Consider the following 20,522-nt stretch of genomic DNA (forward strand, 5'->3'; position numbering starts at 1 on the left):
TCTCGCCTCTGAGTCAGACGGTTGTGTGTTCATCAGCCAGAGCCGACTGAGCGGAGGGAACGGGCGGGTTTGTAGGGGGTTAGGAGGTCGCAGAGGTGGGGTGGGGCGAGGCCATGGAGGGCTTTGTAGGTGAGGACCAGGATCTTGAACTGGATCCTCCGAAGGATAGGGCCAGTGGAGTCGGGCGAGATTGGGGGAGATGGGGTCATGGAGTTTGGTGCGGGAGAGGACACGGGCTGCAGAGTTTTAGATCATCTGCAGCCTGTGGGGGAGGAGTTGTGAAGGCCAACACACAGGGCATTTGCATAGTCGAGCCTGGAGGTGATGAAGGCATGAACAAGAGTTTCAGTGACCTGAGGGGTGAGGTAGTGGCGGAGTCGGGCGATGTTACGGAGGTGAGGGAAGGCAGAGCGGGTATCAAATGCAAATGCAAGGATTATTATTATTTTTTAATAAAGAATAACCAAAGGTTGGTCAGGATATTTTTAACTCATTAACAACCACGGATGTTATTTGGTTTTGTGTTGTGTTGTGCAGGATGGGGCAGAGCCAGGCAATGCCGCTCCCAGCGGAGAAACGGGGCGTTGTGTGTGACATTTTCAGCCAAGGACTTCTGTCCAGCACCCAAGTGCAGAATTATGGTTCTGCACGGGGAGAGAAGCCACTTTGAAGGTATTGACTGTGTAAGATACAAGGGACGGCCTTTCCAATTTGTATCGGTGTGTGGGGTTGTGGTGGACACTTTCTTGGCCAATGTTCTTTTAAGGGCACTGCGGTCATTCTCGTCTCCCTTCAAGGACACCAATGTCCCAATGCAGGTTAAACTTTTGGTATAAGACATGTGTACATATAAGTACACATACAGGCACACAGATTCCATTTTTATAGGTCATGGATGATGTCATTAGGTATACACCAGCGATAACTCACTGCACACACAAGTTACAGAAACCTGGTGGCTTTTAGGATCCAGATGAAATGAACAAAATGTGTTGAATCAACACACCTTAGATTCGCACCTATTCAATTTGTTGGCTGCTGTACAAACATTAACTACTTTGCCCGCAAAATATACAGCCAATCCACTTTATAATGCTGTATATTCTGTAATGGGCTTTGAAATGTCTCAACGATGTGATAAGGTGCTATATCAAATGCAAGTATTATATTTGATGGCAGTACTTGACATCAAAAATTGAATACACCGCACCTTCAGCTCTCCAAGACGCCACCCCTCGTAAACAGCGCTCTATTGATGCAAGTGTTTTTTTTAAGTAAACGTTAACATCTAGTGTTCAGTGAAGAGCATGTGAACAGGTCTAACAGAGAGCATAGGTTTTACTACAAGAAATCTATAATCCTCTTGTGCACTCCAGAAATAAAATCTTTTAATTTCTCTTAAAAAGATTTTTCTTCATCAAAGCTACAGAGTCTCTTTAGTTCTTTACAGCCCGTTAGTGTGATGTGTGCAGGCCTAGAATAAATTGAACTCAACACAAGAGCTTAAAAAAGTACTTACCTTTGCGGAAACGGGCATTGTTCCTCTCGGCCTCACAAACTGCTCAAGTTGTGATAAATGAAACTCAATTGTTTAAATCACCATATTTAATGCTATAAACTTCAAAATACAATCTGAAGATCCAAAGCAATACAATATACAGAATTGTCCAAAATGATTTAGTTCCCTCCTTTGCAATATCAGCTTGCATTTCAAGAACACAAATCAGAATTATTTGGTGTTTGATCGCGGTTAACTGNAAAAAAATTTGCAAGACCATACCTGTGAATGATTATTTCAACATTCAAATTTGTAAATAGATCTGTTTATTGTCTCATTGCCTGGCTTGTAATGTGCTGAAATGACAATACACTAGGATGGAACTCAAGTAGTTTGGGGAGATGTGATTTAAGGTGTTCACTATACAAGTCCAATTGGTACTGCTGAAAATGGCAGCTTTTCCATCGGTATTGAGATTAACGTGTAGCTAATCAGAATAGGCAGAGCTGGCAATAACATACAGAGCTCATCTTGCTGTCTAACCAACTCTTTATAGTATTATGTGGACCCTTAAAGACTGCCCAGGAACTTTGAAAGGAACAGTTATATAATAATAATCATTCTTGCATTAGATACAGCGTCTTATCACATTGTTGAGACGTTTCAAAGCACTTTCACAGAAGTACATTCCTACTCTAAAGTGGACTGACTTTATTTGTGGGCGAAACACAGCAGACATTTTGCACACGGCAATGACCCACAAACTGCCATAGAGTGCATGACCGATTTTTTTATTTCCAATCAGAATTGGAATACTATATGTAGTGGCTGAATTCATACCATAGCAATGTGAACCATGGTGCTGGCAAAATCACACCTTAATGTAACCAGGCTCCATCTTTTTTTTCACAAACTGTGCTGCACATCACAGAAATAGCTTGTAATCCAGGTAAACTGTCATTAAAGCACAATATAACCAGGCATTAGAGCATTTGGATGGGTCACTGTTTTTCCAAACACTGAGGACTAGAGTACAAATCCATGAAATTCAAGTGATTTAAAGTTCTACAACCCAGTAAATTAAAATGAAATGAAACTAAGATACAATGCAGAACAAGATACAAATTCTTTTTGAGTACTTGCTTACAAAGTAAATCATCCAAAATATTTTCTTAAGTCACAAAATAATGCTGGTAAGCTTTACAACATGTGCTCATTGTGGAAACACTCCAGCTAAGGCTGTAAATGACTCAAGACAGGCACTGTAAAACACCCAAATCACACAAGACGTAATGCTAAGTCTGCATAATGGAAAGACTCACATCAATGGCAGCTTTCAAATTAAATCCAGACAACATTATTTCACTGTAAAATCCCGTGAATAGTATCTCCCCTAGAATATTTGGTGCTTTTCAAAAAAAATTGTGAATTAATAGGTTAACATGACAGGTGTACATATAAATCTCCTATCACTGCTGTATGAGTGCTTGAGCTTCAACCTCAGGACTCCAGAGCAACTTGAGTTCTCCGCGCCCCCCCTTCCACCCATCCACTCACCAGATACACTTATGGACTTAAGAGTGAGAAAGGCAACTAGTTCTAATTACCGGGAGGTTTGTTCAGAGTAGACACTGGTTTACAATGCTATCCTGCATCTCGAGGCTGCAAATACCACTGAAGCCAAGGTGGTGGAGCCATGTGAAAAACAGCGAGTGGAGGATTAAGGTTTGAAGTGCATATAAAAAATTGACAGATTTAAATGGTTTAAAGTGGTGAAAGCTTATATATTCAGCATGTTATACAATCTCCAGCAAATAGTTGGCTTGGACAGATTTCATTGAGCAATTTGCCTCCAGAAAACTTTCTGTAGAAAAAGACGACCAACTTTCGGGGAGTTGTTGCACCCAAACATTCAAACTTCTAAAACATGTACATAACCATCTCAATCCTATACTGAATCGTACATTAAATACACACATTTTAATAGACATAAATATTGAATCCATATAGCTGAAAGCATAAGCATTAAGTGCACATATAATTCAACAGATTTCATTAGTGTCAGTCAGACTAATGAATAATTTGAAGTGCAAATACTTCCTTTACATTTTCAAACCAATGCTCCCCTGCCCCTGCCCCCCCCTGCGCCATCTTAGTAGGTATAGCGCATTCCCTGTGGATAGCCGAGCTTGTCCAGGTTGGGGCTGCAGGCGAACTGGATCATGGGAGGTGGGCCACACATGAGGACCAGTGTGTTGTCTCCAGGGGCAGGCAGGTTCTCCTTCATCATGTCAGAGTTCACAAAACCTTCACTGAAATCCCAGCCTGAAATGTAGAAATTACATTGAGTGCAAATACCTTGGCTGCCGCGTTTACGCCCACAAAATATACAGTCAAATCACTTTACAGTATATTCTGTGAAGCTTTTGGAGGTGTCTCGAAGACGTGATAAGGTGTTGAATCAAATGCAAGGATTATTATTTCAAAATTTGTGAGGTGCACAGTTTTTTTTAAAGGAAGCCGTGACTTGCTTCTCAAGACTGACAAAAGTAATTGGAAAATGTTTTGGTCAGCTGGGTGTCTGACACATGTGTTTTGGTCAGCTGGGTGTCCATCACCATGCTTAATAGTATGCAAACCAGACTGAGTCCATGCACCTCACCTACACATGGTAATTCCCGAGCACTGGAAGGGAAAATGAGCACTCTCTCCATGGTTAGCTAATCCAGGAAAGGATTAGGCGCAGGCTGGTAAGAGCCAAGGTTATAAATATTACCAAGCACTGAAACATACTTGTAACATGAGGAAATTATGTCTTGGCTCACATTTTAATATACAGTGAGGAAAGTCTTGAGTGCACTCTGAATATTTGTCCACTGTCCAGAAAAGCTAAGTTATATTAAGATTCAGACTTGAACTTGGATCAAACGTCAGAGTCAGCCTGGCTCAGTCAGCTGCATTCTCAGCCTCTGGATCTGAGGGTTGTAGATTCAAGTCCCACATTGGGTCTCTGAGCTCAGTCTAGGCCAGGGTGTCCAACCTTATGGCTGCCGAGGGCTGGATGCCAGATTTGAGAAACATCCGTGAGACGCATAAACGTGTTTCCCTTCCAGAAACATAACCGTAAAAACCATTTAGAAATCCTACGTTTTAACTTGTGTAACTATTATTTAATTTCACTATATTTTTATTACAATGCAAATTTTAAATAGGCAATGTAAACATTTTAGCACATTTCAAAACAATAATACAACCAGCGATGAGGTATCTACCTCTGTGTGTCTCTGTATCTGTGTGTATCTCTGTATCTCTCTGTGTATCACTCTCTTGTCTGTCTGTATTTCCTTTTACCGGTTCAAAAGTGATTGACAGGTTCTGCTGCTAACTGCTGTCTCGCACTGCTGTTTCTCCAGCCCGATCAGACCAAGCCTAAGGCGACTGTGTTCGTGGGCCGGAGGAAATCATCCCAACTCTGCCAGTTGGACCAACCTGGTCTAGGCTGAAACACCAGTAGTCCTCAGGGAGCACTGCATTGATGCGGGTGCCGTCCTTTGGATGAAACATCAAACTGAGGTCCTGTCTGCCTGTTTATGTGGATGGTAAACATACCACGGCACTTTTCAAAAGGAGAAGGGAGTTTCTCTCTCCCGGTTTCCTGGCCCCAAATAAAACTAGTCGTTCACTTTATGGCTGTGTGCAGACATCGGTTGATAGTCACTACACTTGACAGCAATACTTGTGAGGCACTATGAGATGTTTGAATATGAAAGGTGCAGCGTCAATTGCAGTGCTATTTTATGACAAGTCGGTCCCAAATTACATCATTGTAGACCATTTTAATGAAACGGCCAAGTAAAGGGCCTTACGAGTGTACCTTCAGGGGCTTTATCCACAGTGTACCACAGCTTGAAACGATCGGGATGCTGAGCCTGGAGTTCCTCCAATTCATCACGGAGCAGAATGTCTTTTTCAGTCTAAAAACAAACGTAGGACAATCCTATTAGAATGTAAAAGGCAAAATACTGCAGATGCTGGAAATCTGAAATAAAACCAGAAGTTGCTGGGAAAGTGGATTAATGTTTCAGGTCGATGACTTATTCTGATCCCTCTCAACTCTAAGGAATATAGACAAAAGGTCATCCATCTGAAACTTTAACCCACTTCCCTCTCTCCATAGATGCTGCCTGACCTGCTGAGTGTTCCCAGTGACTTCTGTTTTTATTCCCATTATAATGCATGTGAGGATCTTGAAATTGAATGTTAAGTTTACTCACTTGATTTGCAAACAGTAAATAGCAGAGTGTCGGGTCATCCTGATCCTTCATAATTGCCCGGATCAGCTGCAGCATTGGAGTGATGCCTACAGAGTAAGACAGAGATTACCTTGGAACACTTAAGCAGTGGAAATTGAAGTAAGGTTTACAAAGTAACAATAATAATTCTTACATTTGATGAAGCGCTTTATCAGGTTTTCGAGACTTGTCAAAGCGGTTCACAGAATATACTGTAGAGTGTATTGACTGTACACAACAACAACAAAATTACATTTGTCTTTCACGTTGGGAGGACGTCCCAAGGCGCTGGACAGACAGAGTTACGACCCGAGCTGGGGGTTGGGGAGGGTGGAGGGAAGCAGCGATATCGAAAGCACAGTCAAAGAGGAGGATCTTGAGATGAGTCTTGAAGTTGGCAAGGGAGGAAGCGGGGCGGAGGGATTGCAGGATGAAGTTCCAGAGGGTGGGGGTAGAGTGGCGAAAGGCCCGCCCGCCGATAGTGGGGCGAGCGAGGCGGGTCTCATGAAGAAGGCCGGAGCCCGCTGAGTGGAGGGAGCGAGCAGGATGGTAGGGGGTAAGGAGGTCACAGAGGAAGGGGGAGCAAGACCATGGAGGGCTTTGAAGGTGAGGACCAGGATCTTGAACTGTATCCTCTGTGTGATGGGAAGCCAGTGGAGTTGGGAAAGGATGAGGTTGATAGGGTCTCAGAGCCTAGTGTGGGAGAGGACATGGGCTGCAGAGTTCTGGATGATCTGCAGCCTGAGGAGGGAGGAGTTGGAGAGGCCGACAAGCAGTGAGTTTGCATAGTCGAGCCTTGATGTAATAAAGGTGTGTATGAGGGTTTCTGCGGCCTGCGGTGTGAGACAGTGGCGGAGCCGGGCGATGCTGCAGAGGTGAGGGAAGGCAGAGCGGGACATGACGCAGATGTGGGGTAGAAAGGATAGTTGAGGGTCAAAGAAGATGCCAAGGTTCCAGTCTGGCTTAGCAAGGTGGAGTGTGCAACCATGGATGGCGCCTGAGGTGAGGAGGTGCTGACGGGAGCTAATCAGGAGAGCCTCAGTATTTTTGACTGAAGAAAGTGAGCTCTCATCCAGGACTTGATGTCTGACAGACATTCTGTCAGGACAGCAGTGGTCCTGGAGTCGGGGGGGAGGCAGAGAGGTAGAGTTGGGTGTCATCCGCATACATGTGGAAGTTGATCCCATATCTGCGGATGATGTCACCAAGAAGGAGCACGTAGATATTGAAGAGGAGGGGACCAAGGACAGAGCCCAGAGGAACGCCGCACAAGATGATCCGGGGGCTGCAGGAGAAGCCGTTTGTGGAGATGAAGTGCAGGTGTGTGAGAGTTACGATCTGAATCAGTCAAAAACAGAGTTGTGAAGGTTGAGGTGAGAGGCGGTGGATGAGGATAGAGTGGTCGGCGGTGTCGAAAGCAGCAGAGAGGTCAAGTATATTTTGTGGGCGAAAAGTGGCAATTGCGCCCAGGGGTGTCCCACAAATGTAGATTGAAGTAACCAAAGTTTTTTTGAAGGAACTATTATGACTACCAATAGTGATTTACAGGGTTTATTGGATCGGGAACTAAAGATTTGCAATCTAACTACATTTGTGTGCAAAATGGGTTGCTCACATACACAGCCAGTATCACTCTAACCCCACCCCATCCACAACACACTTACACACACATGGCCAGTATCCCGCAACCCCCTCATACACACACACAGGACCAGTAGCTCCCCCACCCCCCCACACACAAACCCACTCACACACACACACAGATGGGTAATGACGCACCGAGCATTGTTAAAGAGAATTTGCACCTTAGATCACACTTTGGCAACTTAATAGCTAAGTATTTCTCCCACAAATATACAGTCAATTCACTTTAAAATATATTCTGAGAAATTTTAGAAGACGTGAAAAGTGCTACATAAAATGCAAGGATTATTACTAAGCACTAAGCACGATTATTACTAAGTTTCCACGAACGGCTTTTCCTCCACCCCCCGCACTGTCTTGTGCGGTATCCCTCAGGGCTCTGTCCTCGGTCCCCTCGTCTTCACCTCTATATGCTCCCCCTGTGTTGACATCATCCGCAGACATGGGGTTAACTTCCACATGTATGCGGATGACACACAAATCTACCTTTCCTCCTCTACCCTCAACTCCACGACCCCCGATGTCCTGACAGCTGTCTGTCCGACATCGAGTCCTGGACGAGAGACAATTTTCTTCAGCTCAATGTGCGCAAAACTGAGGCCCTCCTCATTGGCTCACGTCAGCGCCTCCGCACCTCAGGCGCTGACACCATCAGCATCCAAGGCCGCACTCTCCACCTCTCAAAGCCATCAGGAACCTCGGGTTCTGTTCGACCCTGAGCTGTCCTTTCTCCCTCATATCCGCACCACAACCGGCACCGCCTTCCATCACCTCCGGAATATCGCCAGACTACGGCACTACCTCACCCCTCACGCGGCTGAAACTCTGGTCCACACCTTTATCACCTCAAGGCTGCACTATGGGAACTCTCTCCTCGCCGGCCTTCCCGCCACCTCCCTCCACACTGCAGGTCATTCAGAACTCTGCAGCTCGTGTACTGTCCCGCACCAGACACCGTGACCACATCACTCCCACCCTCGCCCTCGCCCTCGCCCTCACCCTCGCCCTCGCTCGCCTCCACTGCTCCCCATCCTCCAGAGGATCGAATTCAAGATCCTCATCCTCACCTACAAGGTCATTCACGGCCTCGCTCCCTCCTACCTCTCTGACCTACTATCCCCCTACCTACCTGCCCGTACTCTCTGTTCCTCTGGCTCCGGTCTGCTCCACGTCCCCCGCCCCAACCGCCCTACCATCGGTGGCCGGGCCTTCAGCCTCTCAGCCGAGGCTCTGGAACTCTATCCCCCAGTGCCTTCGCCGCTTCCTCCCTTTCCTCTTTCAAGGCCGGTCTCAAGACCTTTCTCTTTGACCGAGCCTTCAGCTCCCCTCTCGACTCTCTACCCCCTCCTCGCTCCCTCCCTTCCCTCCCTTCACCCTGACCATTTCCCCAATGCTCGGGTCCTGACCCAATCCAATTGGGACTTCCTCCCGACGTGAAAGGCGCTCTATAAATGGAATCTTGTTGTTGTTGTTGAAAGCAATTCTGATGGCAGGACTGAAAATGTGTGGGAGCACACAAAAGCAGCGGATAGCAATATCAAACCATACTCTACAGGAGTAAGGGATTCCCTATGCTGTTGCATACCCAAACTCAGTTAGATTACTGATATTATAAACGGGGACTCCTTGTGAGCTGAACTGGCTCCAGGGTGACATGTCTGGCAAAGAAATGTCAGAATCCAGCCACACCCCTCTCGTGACTTTATATTACCGCAAAAACAACAACAGTTTGCCTTTATATAGCGCTTCATGCAGGGCAGTAACTCGGACCACTAAATATTATCTCAGTCAATTCAATTTGCAATTAGATTCAAACTAATTCCCCTCTCTACGTCTTCATACTCACTCACTCACTCACCAGTTCCACCGGCAATCATGCCAAGGTTCCTGACAAACTTGAGTTCTGGTGGAGACTTTTTCTCAGGCTGGATGGCAAAGTTACCTACAAGGAAACACAATACACAATTGAGCCACCTACAATTCTACAATTACAGATTACTTGTCAGCCCCGTCCCTGTGTCAGCCCCGCCCAGCCCAGGGTGGGTCGGCAAAGATCCCACAGCACTATTCAAAACAAGATGGGAGTTCATACCAGTTTCCTGGCCAACATACCCCCAGATAAGCTTAGTCACTCACTCCATGGCTATTTGTGGGACATTGCTGTGCGCAAACTGGCTGTCACATTCGCTCGCACAATACATAAAGTCACACCACTTTTACAAAATATCCTGTGAAGTGCTCTGAGGTGTCTTGACTACTTGATAAGGTATAATATCAAATGCAAGGATCATCATCATCATATTAAAGATCGTCATATTTGAAATCTAGATGTTCCCTAGTCACCAGGTGTGGGAAATACATTGCAACACATTATAGTTTGAAGAATTTTCTACTGTTTGCCTTTCACCTTTTGTCCACATACATTTAATGTCATTCCCAGGCGCCCCACCCTGAAGAAAAATATAAATTCACCAGTACACTGTGTGGGGAGGGGGGAACTCGCAGTGTGGGGTACAAACAAGCCACTCACTCTGCCACAGGTGGGATTAAGTAGGAAACACAAGAAAAACATGGAGACATGTTCCATGCTACAAGTAGCTGTTGTACTAATAGGGTGGAGACAATTCAAAACAATTCTACCTGTAATTGTAACATCATTATAAACCTATACAGGATGCGACTGACCATTCATTTTAGGGGGTGGGGGCAGGATATACCTAACTATGAAAATAGTCAACCCCAGCACAGAACAAGAGTCTTTTTACTGGCATTGACCTGAGATTCCCACCCTAGCCCAAACCACACATCTCAATTCCCTAGTTATTTACTGGTTGTTGTATTTGTATTTTAATGCTACTTGGAAGTAAAGCAAGACACAATCCTTCCTTTAGCCTAGCACCACTATTTACATGACATTACTAATGTATTAGTGCAACTCTAACCTCCCCGTACTCAAACACTGGGCACTCCAGATCATTTACACTCGGTGACTTTAAAGTCAAGCTGTGCATGCAGGAGCAAAACAGAGAGTAGAACAAACATTCAAATGGCATTACTGGTATAACATGACTCAGGCAATGTTTGCAGTCTCTTTCAATCCCTAAACTAATATCCAAGGGTTCATCTGCCTATGATGGGAGTAACGAGAGTATTTGCTCCAAGCAATATTTGACTATACAGAAACAATCCAACTAGCCGTCAGAAACCAACGACTCTCTGACCACAGCTCTCTGACTTTACTCAGGTTACAGTCACAGCCCAGCCTATATTAATAGACCAGACTCTCATCACATCTTCAACAACTAAAAACAGATATCACACAGTGTAGAGTATGGGTGACAAGAGGACACTGCAGACAGAGAGGATGTTACAATGCCTTTTATAGACATTGTTGATATATGCAGACATGTCACCGGTTTCGCTTGTGCTCTCCAAGCTGTGGTTTCCTGAAGCTAGACCTCACTCACTAGTGATGAAATAAATCACCTACTTCTCTCCAATAAACAAAACTGGATGAAGAAGCAGGTGCTGTTGGAACTCAGACGGTGTTTTAGGAAGTAGACAGAAAACAATTGTCTTTTAAAAAACTATTGGAAGATTTCAAAAACAATTTTTACTTCTGAAACTGGTTTGAACCTTAGGCACAATAATAATCCTTATGAACCTTGCAGTTGATATACCTCCTTTCATGGTACGGGTTCTCTCAAACCACTTAACAAGATTTACTGTAAGTGTAGTGATTGTGTTAGTACATGAACACAGCAGCGAATTTGCACACACCAATGTCCCATAAATAGCTATGAAATAAATGACCAATTTTATCTGGGAGATTGTTCGTCAGGAAAGGAGAAACTCCCTTCTTCTTTCCAATAACACCATGGGATTTTTAATGTCCACATGAACAGGTAGACGGAACCTTATTTAATGTCTCATGTAAAGGATAGCACCTCCAACAATGAAGTGCTCCCCCCCAGTAATGCACTGGAAAGTCCTGACGTGAGGTCTGAACCCATAACCTTCTGCTGAAACTGCATGGATTGCAAAGACAAACTTCACCTTTTCCCTCATACAGAAGCAATCCACTAGGTCCTCTGAAATGAATGACGTCACCAATACTCAAATCTTCTAGGTATTGAGACATCTTCCCACCTTCTGGGAACTTGGGATGGACACCTTTAAAATAGACCTGGAGAGAGAGGGGAGCACATTGTGAGTGAGCAAAGTAACTCACTGCAGCTAACAAATGAAAGTTTCTTTGCACAGCACACTGAAGCACATTCAGCTGAATGCCAGCCAAGACCAGACCACCATCCACCAGCAATGGCCTCTCTTTAAAAAGGATTCACAATTCTATTTTATTGTCTTTTTTTTTACAGAAAATTTAAAACAATTTGAAAGAGAAAGGTCTTACCTTGACCACAAGATCCACATAACCTTTGTTGTCATCGCTAGTAACCGGAGTGTAGGGTCTCACCACAAGGTTCCCATCGATTTTTGCAGAGAGATACACATGTTTTCCTGCATTGGAAGATCCAAGTCAAGAAGGGAATGTCAGGAGACTGAGGAATGGGTGAAGGAACAATCTAAAGCATTTGGGAAAAAACACTCACTGGTGCAATTTCCTAAGACAGTGCGAGCTCAGTGTCAGACAGGCCTCAGAGACAAACAGTTGCTTCCCTTACAAAGATTTTTTTTCAGTCAAGACCTCAAATTAACTGAAGCTATCCTCACATACTATAGCTCTTAGTGGCGAGCTCATAGATAACAACCTCTTATGTTCATACAGCACCCTACACATAGGATAATGTCTGAGTGCTTTACAGTGGCGGGGTTGGACACCGAGTAAGGAAGAATGGAAAGGTGATCCTTAGCGTGGTCAAAGAGGTAGGTTTGAAAATGGGATTTAAAGATAAAGAGATGAGGCAGAGCAATTGAAGCATGGAGTTCAAGAGATTAGGAGAGTAAACGACAATAACAAGTTGCATGTTTGTAGCACCCTTCATGAAGGGAGGATGACCAAGGCGCTGGGCAGTCAAGGGTTTGCACCTAACTGGGGGTTAGGGGTGGGTGTGGAGGGGAGTTGACTGAAGACTCAGTCAAAGAGAAAGGCATTGGCCAGGGAAGCTCCGAGGCGCTACTCCGCATGAAGGGCGCTACATATTTATAGCAAGCTGTTGTTGACACAATTTAAGATTAAATTATCTTACCAATAGGCAAGCCAAGGATGTGTTTTGGTGAAGGAAGAGCAAAACGAAACCGCCTGGTGTCATGACTCACAACCTGTTAAAATAATTAAAGTTTTAAAGCTTTTTAGTAATGCTTTCCTTGACGTGTTATGATTTACAAACACAAGGGACGCATTACCTCCTTATCTATGAGTCGCAGCAGATACTTCTCATTGGGATCAATCAATGTGATGAGAGGCTTCTTCTTCCTATTGATCACAAAATGTCCCACAACAATTCCTACAGTGGTTACAAGAATTGCACCAACAGCAAGAATCACTCCAGAGGTCTGTAAAACACAAGAGCATCTTACAGTAATAGGAAAAACATAAAATATATATTCTTCACAAGTGGAAACAGCTTTCATCATTAGAAACATACATTAGAGCATTAAAGTGGAGTCATGAACACTGATTTAGTGTTGCAAATTCCCGGCACTACTTTGGCAAAATCATTCCTGCAGTATTAACCAAGACATAAAATCGACTATCTTCCAGGAGGGTGGGGGGGGGGGGGGGGGGGGGGGGGAGGGGGCAGCGGTAAGTGGGGTCTCTTTGGACCCAAGGTGACATGCTTGGCAATGGAATGTGGAAATCTAGTCAAACCTCTGCAGCATTCTCAGTAGTTCAGTTCTAAGGCGTAGGATTGAGGGAGAGTTTTCTAGAGTTTCGGGAAGTAGTGGCTGAAAGCGCGGCCATCGATGGTGGAGTGGAGGGCACGAGGGACAAGCAGGGTGGAACCAGTGCGCTGAGGCAGTGAGCAGTGGAGAGGGGAATAAACAGGTTGGAGAAGTAGGGAGGTGCCAGGGCATGAAGGGTTTTGTAGGCAAGTGTGAGGATCTTGAAATCCAAAGCAGAGTGCATCCCTCCAAGAAGAATGTGGGTATCTCATTCTAGACAAGGGGAAATTATGTGGAACACTACCATGGGGGGGTGGGGGGAAGGCGGGTGTAAGTGGATTCCGTGCTTGGTAATCGTAATGGGATGTCGTAATTGACTCAATCCTCTGTAGTGGTCTTGGGATCATCCCCCGTGAAGCACCGTGAAGGATTATTATTAATTATTATCACAAACAAAATGTGTTATAGAATTTTAAAAATGATCCTTGAATTTGATACATCACTTGAAAACATCTCAAAAGTGCCTCACAGAGGTTTCCGTAACAGTGTAGTGTCTGTATATTTGTGGGTGAATATAATTTGCATATCAACAGCGAGTAAGTGAATGACCAATGTTTTAATCTGGGGGCATCGGAAAAAACTCTATAGTTCTGTTTAAGCTAGATCCTCTCCAACTGAGGAGTTGATCCAAACTCTGCTGAATTCATGTTTGAAATTCAGAGTGAACGTTTTTCCCACATTGTTGCAGCACATCACTGATCATCCACAACATTTCTCAGACAGACTCCTGTTGTGGAAATAGTTGCTGACAGACTGACTATCAGTGAGAGCTGTGGAACAGTAACTAGAGATCAAATGAGAAATAAAACAGAAGACTGAGGCTCCCTCTCTTCTTCCTTCCAACCTTGACAACAGCTTGTAATATTTCCACAGTCAAATGTCAATATTGGCAGCGCCCATTCCCATTGACATTTAAAGTTATACGAGTCGCTGACACTACATAAAGGCATTGGAAAGCAGACTCCTTGCAGGCTTAACACTGCGATTGATTAATGCAAAAAAATGGAAATGTGCTGGCAGCTTTGAACCTGTTGGTGCTTCACAACAGAATGAATCATTTAAAAAGTATAATTATTGCTTGGCTAATTTCCACACCAAAGAAACTCAAAGAGGCTACCCCTGGCAAAACAAGATCCACTCACATAACAAGCAAAGTAATGGTGTAAAATTACCTCACGTACTCAGCTAATAATAGGTGTTCTTACATGCCCTCTGCACCAGAATTCTAACTATAGGCTACATCTCTTTTCAAACTGCCACCACCTATTCCCAGATTTATCTTGTAAAAATAACTGCCTTCTTGGGTCACTTCAAGTACAGCCCTATTATGGTTTAGGTACTGCTTTGCAATCGGGTTAATGGACAATTGGTGGTTTCACCTTCCTGTCGCTCTCTGCGCTGCCTCTCACAAGCTTGTACAAAGCTGCAGGGAAAAGGACGGGGAGCGGCCCGGAGTAGGAGGTAAAGGCGCCATAGATACACCCAAACCACAATGACCTGGAAGTTGGTTTTGATTATACACTGAATGGGATTTGGTTTTACTGGATAAGGAATCACATATTATAATGTGGTTGTCCTGCAGTACAGTAATACAATGAGCATTGAAACATAGGTTTTAATCATTAAACTAGTGAGCATTACTGATCCCTATATTCATTCTATTTGAGTATCGCAATTTCAGCTAAGAATATTTTGTGTTATATAACAAAGGGAATGTTCAAATACATTTTAATGTTGCTCCTTGTTACACTGCATATTTAGATAATTAGTGTGAGGAAGATATTGGTAAGTTAATAATTAGTAAAAGTTATAATTTAATAATAATCCTTGGATTTGATATAGTGCCTTATCACGGCTTTGAAACATCTTAAAGTGCTTCACCAAGAATAATACTGTAAAGTGAATTGACTGTATATTTGGTGAGCAAAATGCAGCCGTCAATTGTGCCAATCAGCCATGGATTTAAGATGGACCACAAAGTTTCTATAATGTTAGAGGCATTCACAATAGAATTAAGTGGCATTAACTCCAATGAATGAGTTCTGGATGAGTCAGAAATTCCAAGAGAAGCTTCTAAACGTACCAAATGTGTTAAGATTCATTGCTGTGATCTGAAATAACCACTAACTTGCCCCTACCCATCTAGTTTAATAACTATTTTGCAAACATCTCTGGCATGACTAATGCAGAATTTTTTCCCAAAAGTTAAAAAAATAAAATTCAGGCAGTGTATTTCGAAGCCAGCAGGACAGTGGGAACAACAGGATGGGAATGGGCTGACAAGACAGCAGTGGAAACAATCAGATATTAGAAATAAAGATATACCTCACTTTAGCAACCCAAAGAACCATGGAACTATGACATGGTATCTGTCTGCAACCTTAATTATTGACTTCAGCTGCACTAAAGGTGAGGCTTCTTGTGAAAAATATTAACTACGCCCCGAGGCTCTGGAACTGCCTTCGTCTCGCTCCCTCCCTTCCCTTTTTCAGGTCTCTGCTGAAGACCTTTCTTTTCGACCGCGCCTTTGGCCACCTTCCCCCCCATCCCCCCGACTTGGCCCCGGGATCATAAACTGTAAAGCGCTCTGAGACCCCGTCCGGCGTGGAGGGCGCTATATAAATCCAAGTTGTTGTTGTTAACAGCTCTTAAAGGAATGAGATGCTTCAGCTGAAAATGATAGGTTTTACTCCATTGATGACCGTTCTCTTTGATTTCATCGCCAAACGCCTGCTGTTAACCTGACTCTTAGTGTTAATAAGCTGTGGTGCTGTGTCAGACAGCTGATGGGGTAACCCATCTGTTTGGAGTTCTTTGACAGCAACAGAGAGTGGTGCGGAACCCAGAACTTCCAATCACATGCGTGGTTCCTCTGCCACCCACCCACACACACACACACACACAGACACAGACAGACACTCACACACATTCACACAGACAGACAGACAGACAGACAGACAGTGAGACACACAGAGAGTTACACACATACAGACAGAGACACACACACAGATAGACACACAGACAGAGACACACACACAAACACACACACAGACACACACATTCACACAGACAGACAGACAGACAGACAGACAGTGAGACACACAGAGTCACACACACACAGACAGACACACACACACACACACACAGACAGACACTCACACACATTCACACAGACAGACAGACAGTGAGACACACAGAGACACACACACACAGACAGAGACACACACACAGATAGAGACACACACACAGACAGAGACACACACACAGACAGACACACACACACAGACAGACACACACACACACAGACAGAGACACAGACAGAGACACAGACAGAGACACACAGACAGAGACACTCACACACATTCACACAGACACAGTGAGACACACAGAGAGTCACACACAGACAGAGACACACACACAGAGACAGACACACAGACACAGACAGAGACACACACACAGAGACACACAGACCGCCCGCCCGGGCAGTGGCACACGGCAGTGGTGTGTGAAGCCGCGCGGGGTCGGTGCTGTGACTCACCAGTGAGTACCCCATTTCCTCCCACTGCCGCTCCGCTCCTCGATCCCACAATCCCCCGCGCCGCGCAGGCGTGTCCGGAGCCACACCGCAGGGGCCGCTGGGAGCCCTGACCCCCGACCCCTACCCAGCCAATCAGCACCGCCCCCGGGACCCCTCCCCCGGGCCCCTCCCCCCGGGCCCCCCCAGCCCTCCCCCGGGACCCCTCCCCCCCGGACCCCCCCAGCCCTCCCCCGGGCCCCTCCCCCAGCCCTCCCCCGGGCCCCTCCCCCTGGCCCCTCCCCCCAGCCCTCTCCCGGGCCCCCCCCCCGGCCCCTCCCCCCCGGGCCCCCCCAGTGGTCCCAGTGCAGTATGATGGCCACACGCGGTGCCAGAGGGGATATTGAAGACATTGACTGAAGTTTACGAAGGGCATCATCTCACTTGTTGATTGGTATCGTGTGCAGAGCTACGGCGTAAGAGAAGGGGGAGTGGGACTAGTTGGCAGCTCTCTCAGAGAGCCGGCACAAGCCCGATGGCCCGGCCAAATGGCCTCCTCCTGTGCTGTATGATTCTATGGCAGTGCTCTCGCCTCTTGAGTCAGACAGTTAAGGATTTAAGATGACTCGAGTCCTGTAGCTCAGTGGTTAGAGCACTTTGTCTCGCAAACAAGACCTGAGTTTGATTCCCACAGAGCGAAACGTTAGACAAGTTTCCTTACTCCACACTTCTCTGTTTACCTCGCAGTAAGTTGGAACCCGGTTGCTTTTCCAGGGGTAAAAATTCCTTCAAAAAAGACAATAATTTGGTCACTTCAATGCACGACCGCTTGTGGATTGTGGCAGCCAATAGTGCACTGTTGTGCGCAATTAGCTGCTGTGTTTCGCCCACAAAATATACAGTAAACTAAAACAGAAGTCGCTGGGAACACTCAGCGGGTCAGGCAGCATCTGTGGAGAAAGGAAAGTGAGTCAAAAGTTTCGGGTCCACGACCCTCCGTCAGAACTGATCATGAGAATGTTATGGAGGGGTGGAAGGTGGAAGCAAAATTGGTGAATTTTTCCAACTCACTCCCTTCACCACCAGGAAAGGGAGTCTCCTTGGGCTGAGCTGGCTCCAAGGTCATGTGATTGGAAAGTTGGAATCAAATCAACCCTCAGTAGAATGAAAGACTTCCATATCTCCATCTTTCTCTCTCTACGTGTCTCTCTCACTGTGTGTGTGTCTCTTTTTGTTGAAGTCCCCCCCCCCCACTCTCTCCCTCTCCTCTGGCTAGGAACTAAAGGACGGTTGGGATACGATCTGAAACCTTGAGAGAAGCCTGGAATAGTTGACAGGAAATAAACCCGGCTGAAAACCTATTAATATTTGACAAGTGAAACATGAGATGGAAACACTTGATTTTTACAACTTTTTTTACCGAGGACTTTGGTTTTAATGATGGTCGGAGTGGGGAGGGGAACCACCTTCGTGTACAGTGATAGACTCTGAAGGATTGGCAGTTCATGTTGTGGTATATGGGGGGTGTTATACAAACACACCATTGATCAGAGCCCCAGGCTCGAGAGGTTAGAGACACTAACAATAACCTCTGCATTGCTCAGGCTCCTAAGAGAAAGACGGGTTATGTTTTGCTGCTTAAAGGTTAAAATTCCACTGAATCATTTCCTGTGGTTCTGGTTGGCCACAACCGCTGGCCACAAGCTCTGGTGTATATGGCACCGCTGCTCTCAAACATGCTGCTGGAAGTGGTCATGGCCAGACGTGATCATATCATACCACACAGTGGCGAGGCATCCCGGAAGGTCCTGGGCTATCAGGCAACATCAGAGCTGGGAGCACACCAGGGCCGGCTGGCCAGGTAGGTGGCTCCAGGTCCATCTCGGGCACTTTGCATAGCTAGAATGTATTTCGCCAACTTTTAAGTCCGTCTCGACAGGACGCTCTGTAACCCGAGAGAACACAAACAGGAGCTTTGCACTGTGCCATGAGACAGTATCATGTAATGCAGCTGTTTGAGTTAAACTTGTTCAAGCCTTGTCAGATCTCGTCAGTCTGTCCCGGATGGGAGAATATATGTCCGAGTGGATCAGTCACTTGAACTGGTTGTGCTTGAGTTTTGGAAGCAGTGCGGGCTCCTCGAGGCTGTGTGGGTTCCTTGGGACAAACCCAGGTCCCACAGGGTGCCCAGCGATGACTTCGTGGCCGGCTCCAGTTGACTGAGAATTGCTGTCAAATGGGATTGCTTCATCAGGATATTTCAACTTTCAAATGAGAAACTTGTGTTTATTAATGTTCCATCCTTTCCCACTACATGTCCGAGCCTGCTGTCTATACTGTATTATCCTCCTCAGCTCCCCGTTCCTCCCACCATCATCACCCAATCAGCTGTGTAAGGCACTTTGAGATATCTTCCCAACATGAAAAGCGTTGTATATATGTAAGTGATTATTGTTGGATATCATTTATAAGTGTGTGGTGAGGGGCAGTGACAAACTCCACATTGAGAGGTTTTGAGCTGGAGCCTTCACTTGCAAGGGGCACATTTCGATTGATGCTGTTTGTTAGAATGCAAACTTGTTTCAGCCAAAGGTCTTAAAACTGTCTGTCTCAAATTTTACATCAGGAAGATACCTCAAAGCCTTCACAGGATTTACTGTAAAATGCAGTGACTGCATTTATAAGCAAATATGGCAGCCTATTTTCAAATAGCAATAATAATAATCCTTGCATTTGTTATAGCGCCTTATCACGTCTTCGAGATGTTTCAAAGCGCTTCACAGAACCTTCCTTCTCTTCAAGTAGCATCATTGAATCTTTAACATCCACCTGAACAGGAAGGTAGGGCCTTGGTTTAACGTCTCAACCGAATTATGGCTCTTCTAACAATACAACACACCTCCAGCACTGTATTGGAGTGTCCGCTTATATTATATGAGCTCAGAGTCCCAATACGGGTCTCAAACACACAAGCATCTGACTCAAAGGCACTGACTGAGTTCTAATGACTGAGCTAGGCCTGATCTTATTATGATTGGGTTACGATTGCCCAAACAAATGTCACTTTGAACGGTATAGGACAGACACTAAGAAATATTTTTTTACACGGAGGATAACTAGAAAGGGTGGCTAAGGCCAGGACACTAGATTAAAAAGCAACTTGATACTGTGATGGGAGGTCAGATTGGCCAAAGGTCCTCAGCTTGCTCGTGATCTTCATTAGGGGTGAGACTTTCATACCGTCTATATGGCTGGGATATTAAACACCCATTGAACTACCACCACAACCAACAACAACTTCCATTTATGTAGCACTCTTAACTTGGGGCAGTATCTCGAAGCACTTAACAGTGGTGGAGCCTGATGCCAAGCATGGTGGGAGGGAGGAGGTGACCGTAAGTATGATCGAAGAGGAAGGTTTTCAGTTTTGATCTACAAGAGGGGAAGGAGGGGGCAAGACAGAAGGATTGGGGGAGAGAGTTTCAAAGTTTTGGGGTATTATTCACTGGGTTTGTAAACAGTCAAACGATGAAAAAAAATTCAAAGTAGCCAGAAGCTCTGGGCAATATGCAGGAAGCAGTTTGCTTCAGATATTGTCAAGAGTACATGGACTAATGGGTCAGGGTCTCATTTGCATTCCAAAACACGAGGTGAAGACATCCTGTCTAAC

The 20,522-nt window shown here is 45.3% G+C and overlaps 1 protein-coding gene across 1 annotated transcript; it reads right to left on the reverse strand.

Annotated features, from left to right (window-relative positions):
* Window positions 1-1,590: 1,590 nt before the first annotated feature.
* LOC103179052 (NADH-cytochrome b5 reductase 3) lies at window positions 1,591-16,960 on the reverse strand. The gene is made up of 9 exons (XM_042342149.1): window positions 16,877-16,960; window positions 12,799-12,948; window positions 12,642-12,714; window positions 11,846-11,952; window positions 11,491-11,620; window positions 9,293-9,376; window positions 5,773-5,858; window positions 5,373-5,472; window positions 1,591-3,823 (listed from the first exon to the last, which is right to left on the reverse strand). The coding sequence occupies exons 1-9, from the start codon at window positions 16,889-16,891 to the stop codon at window positions 3,651-3,653; spliced, it is 918 nt and encodes a 305-aa protein (XP_042198083.1). The 5' UTR covers window positions 16,892-16,960; the 3' UTR covers window positions 1,591-3,650.
* Window positions 16,961-20,522: the final 3,562 nt, after the last annotated feature.

This window comes from Callorhinchus milii, unplaced genomic scaffold, assembly GCF_018977255.1.
Source record: "Callorhinchus milii isolate IMCB2004 unplaced genomic scaffold, IMCB_Cmil_1.0 Scaffold19, whole genome shotgun sequence".
Lineage (NCBI taxonomy): Eukaryota > Metazoa > Chordata > Chondrichthyes > Chimaeriformes > Callorhinchidae > Callorhinchus > Callorhinchus milii.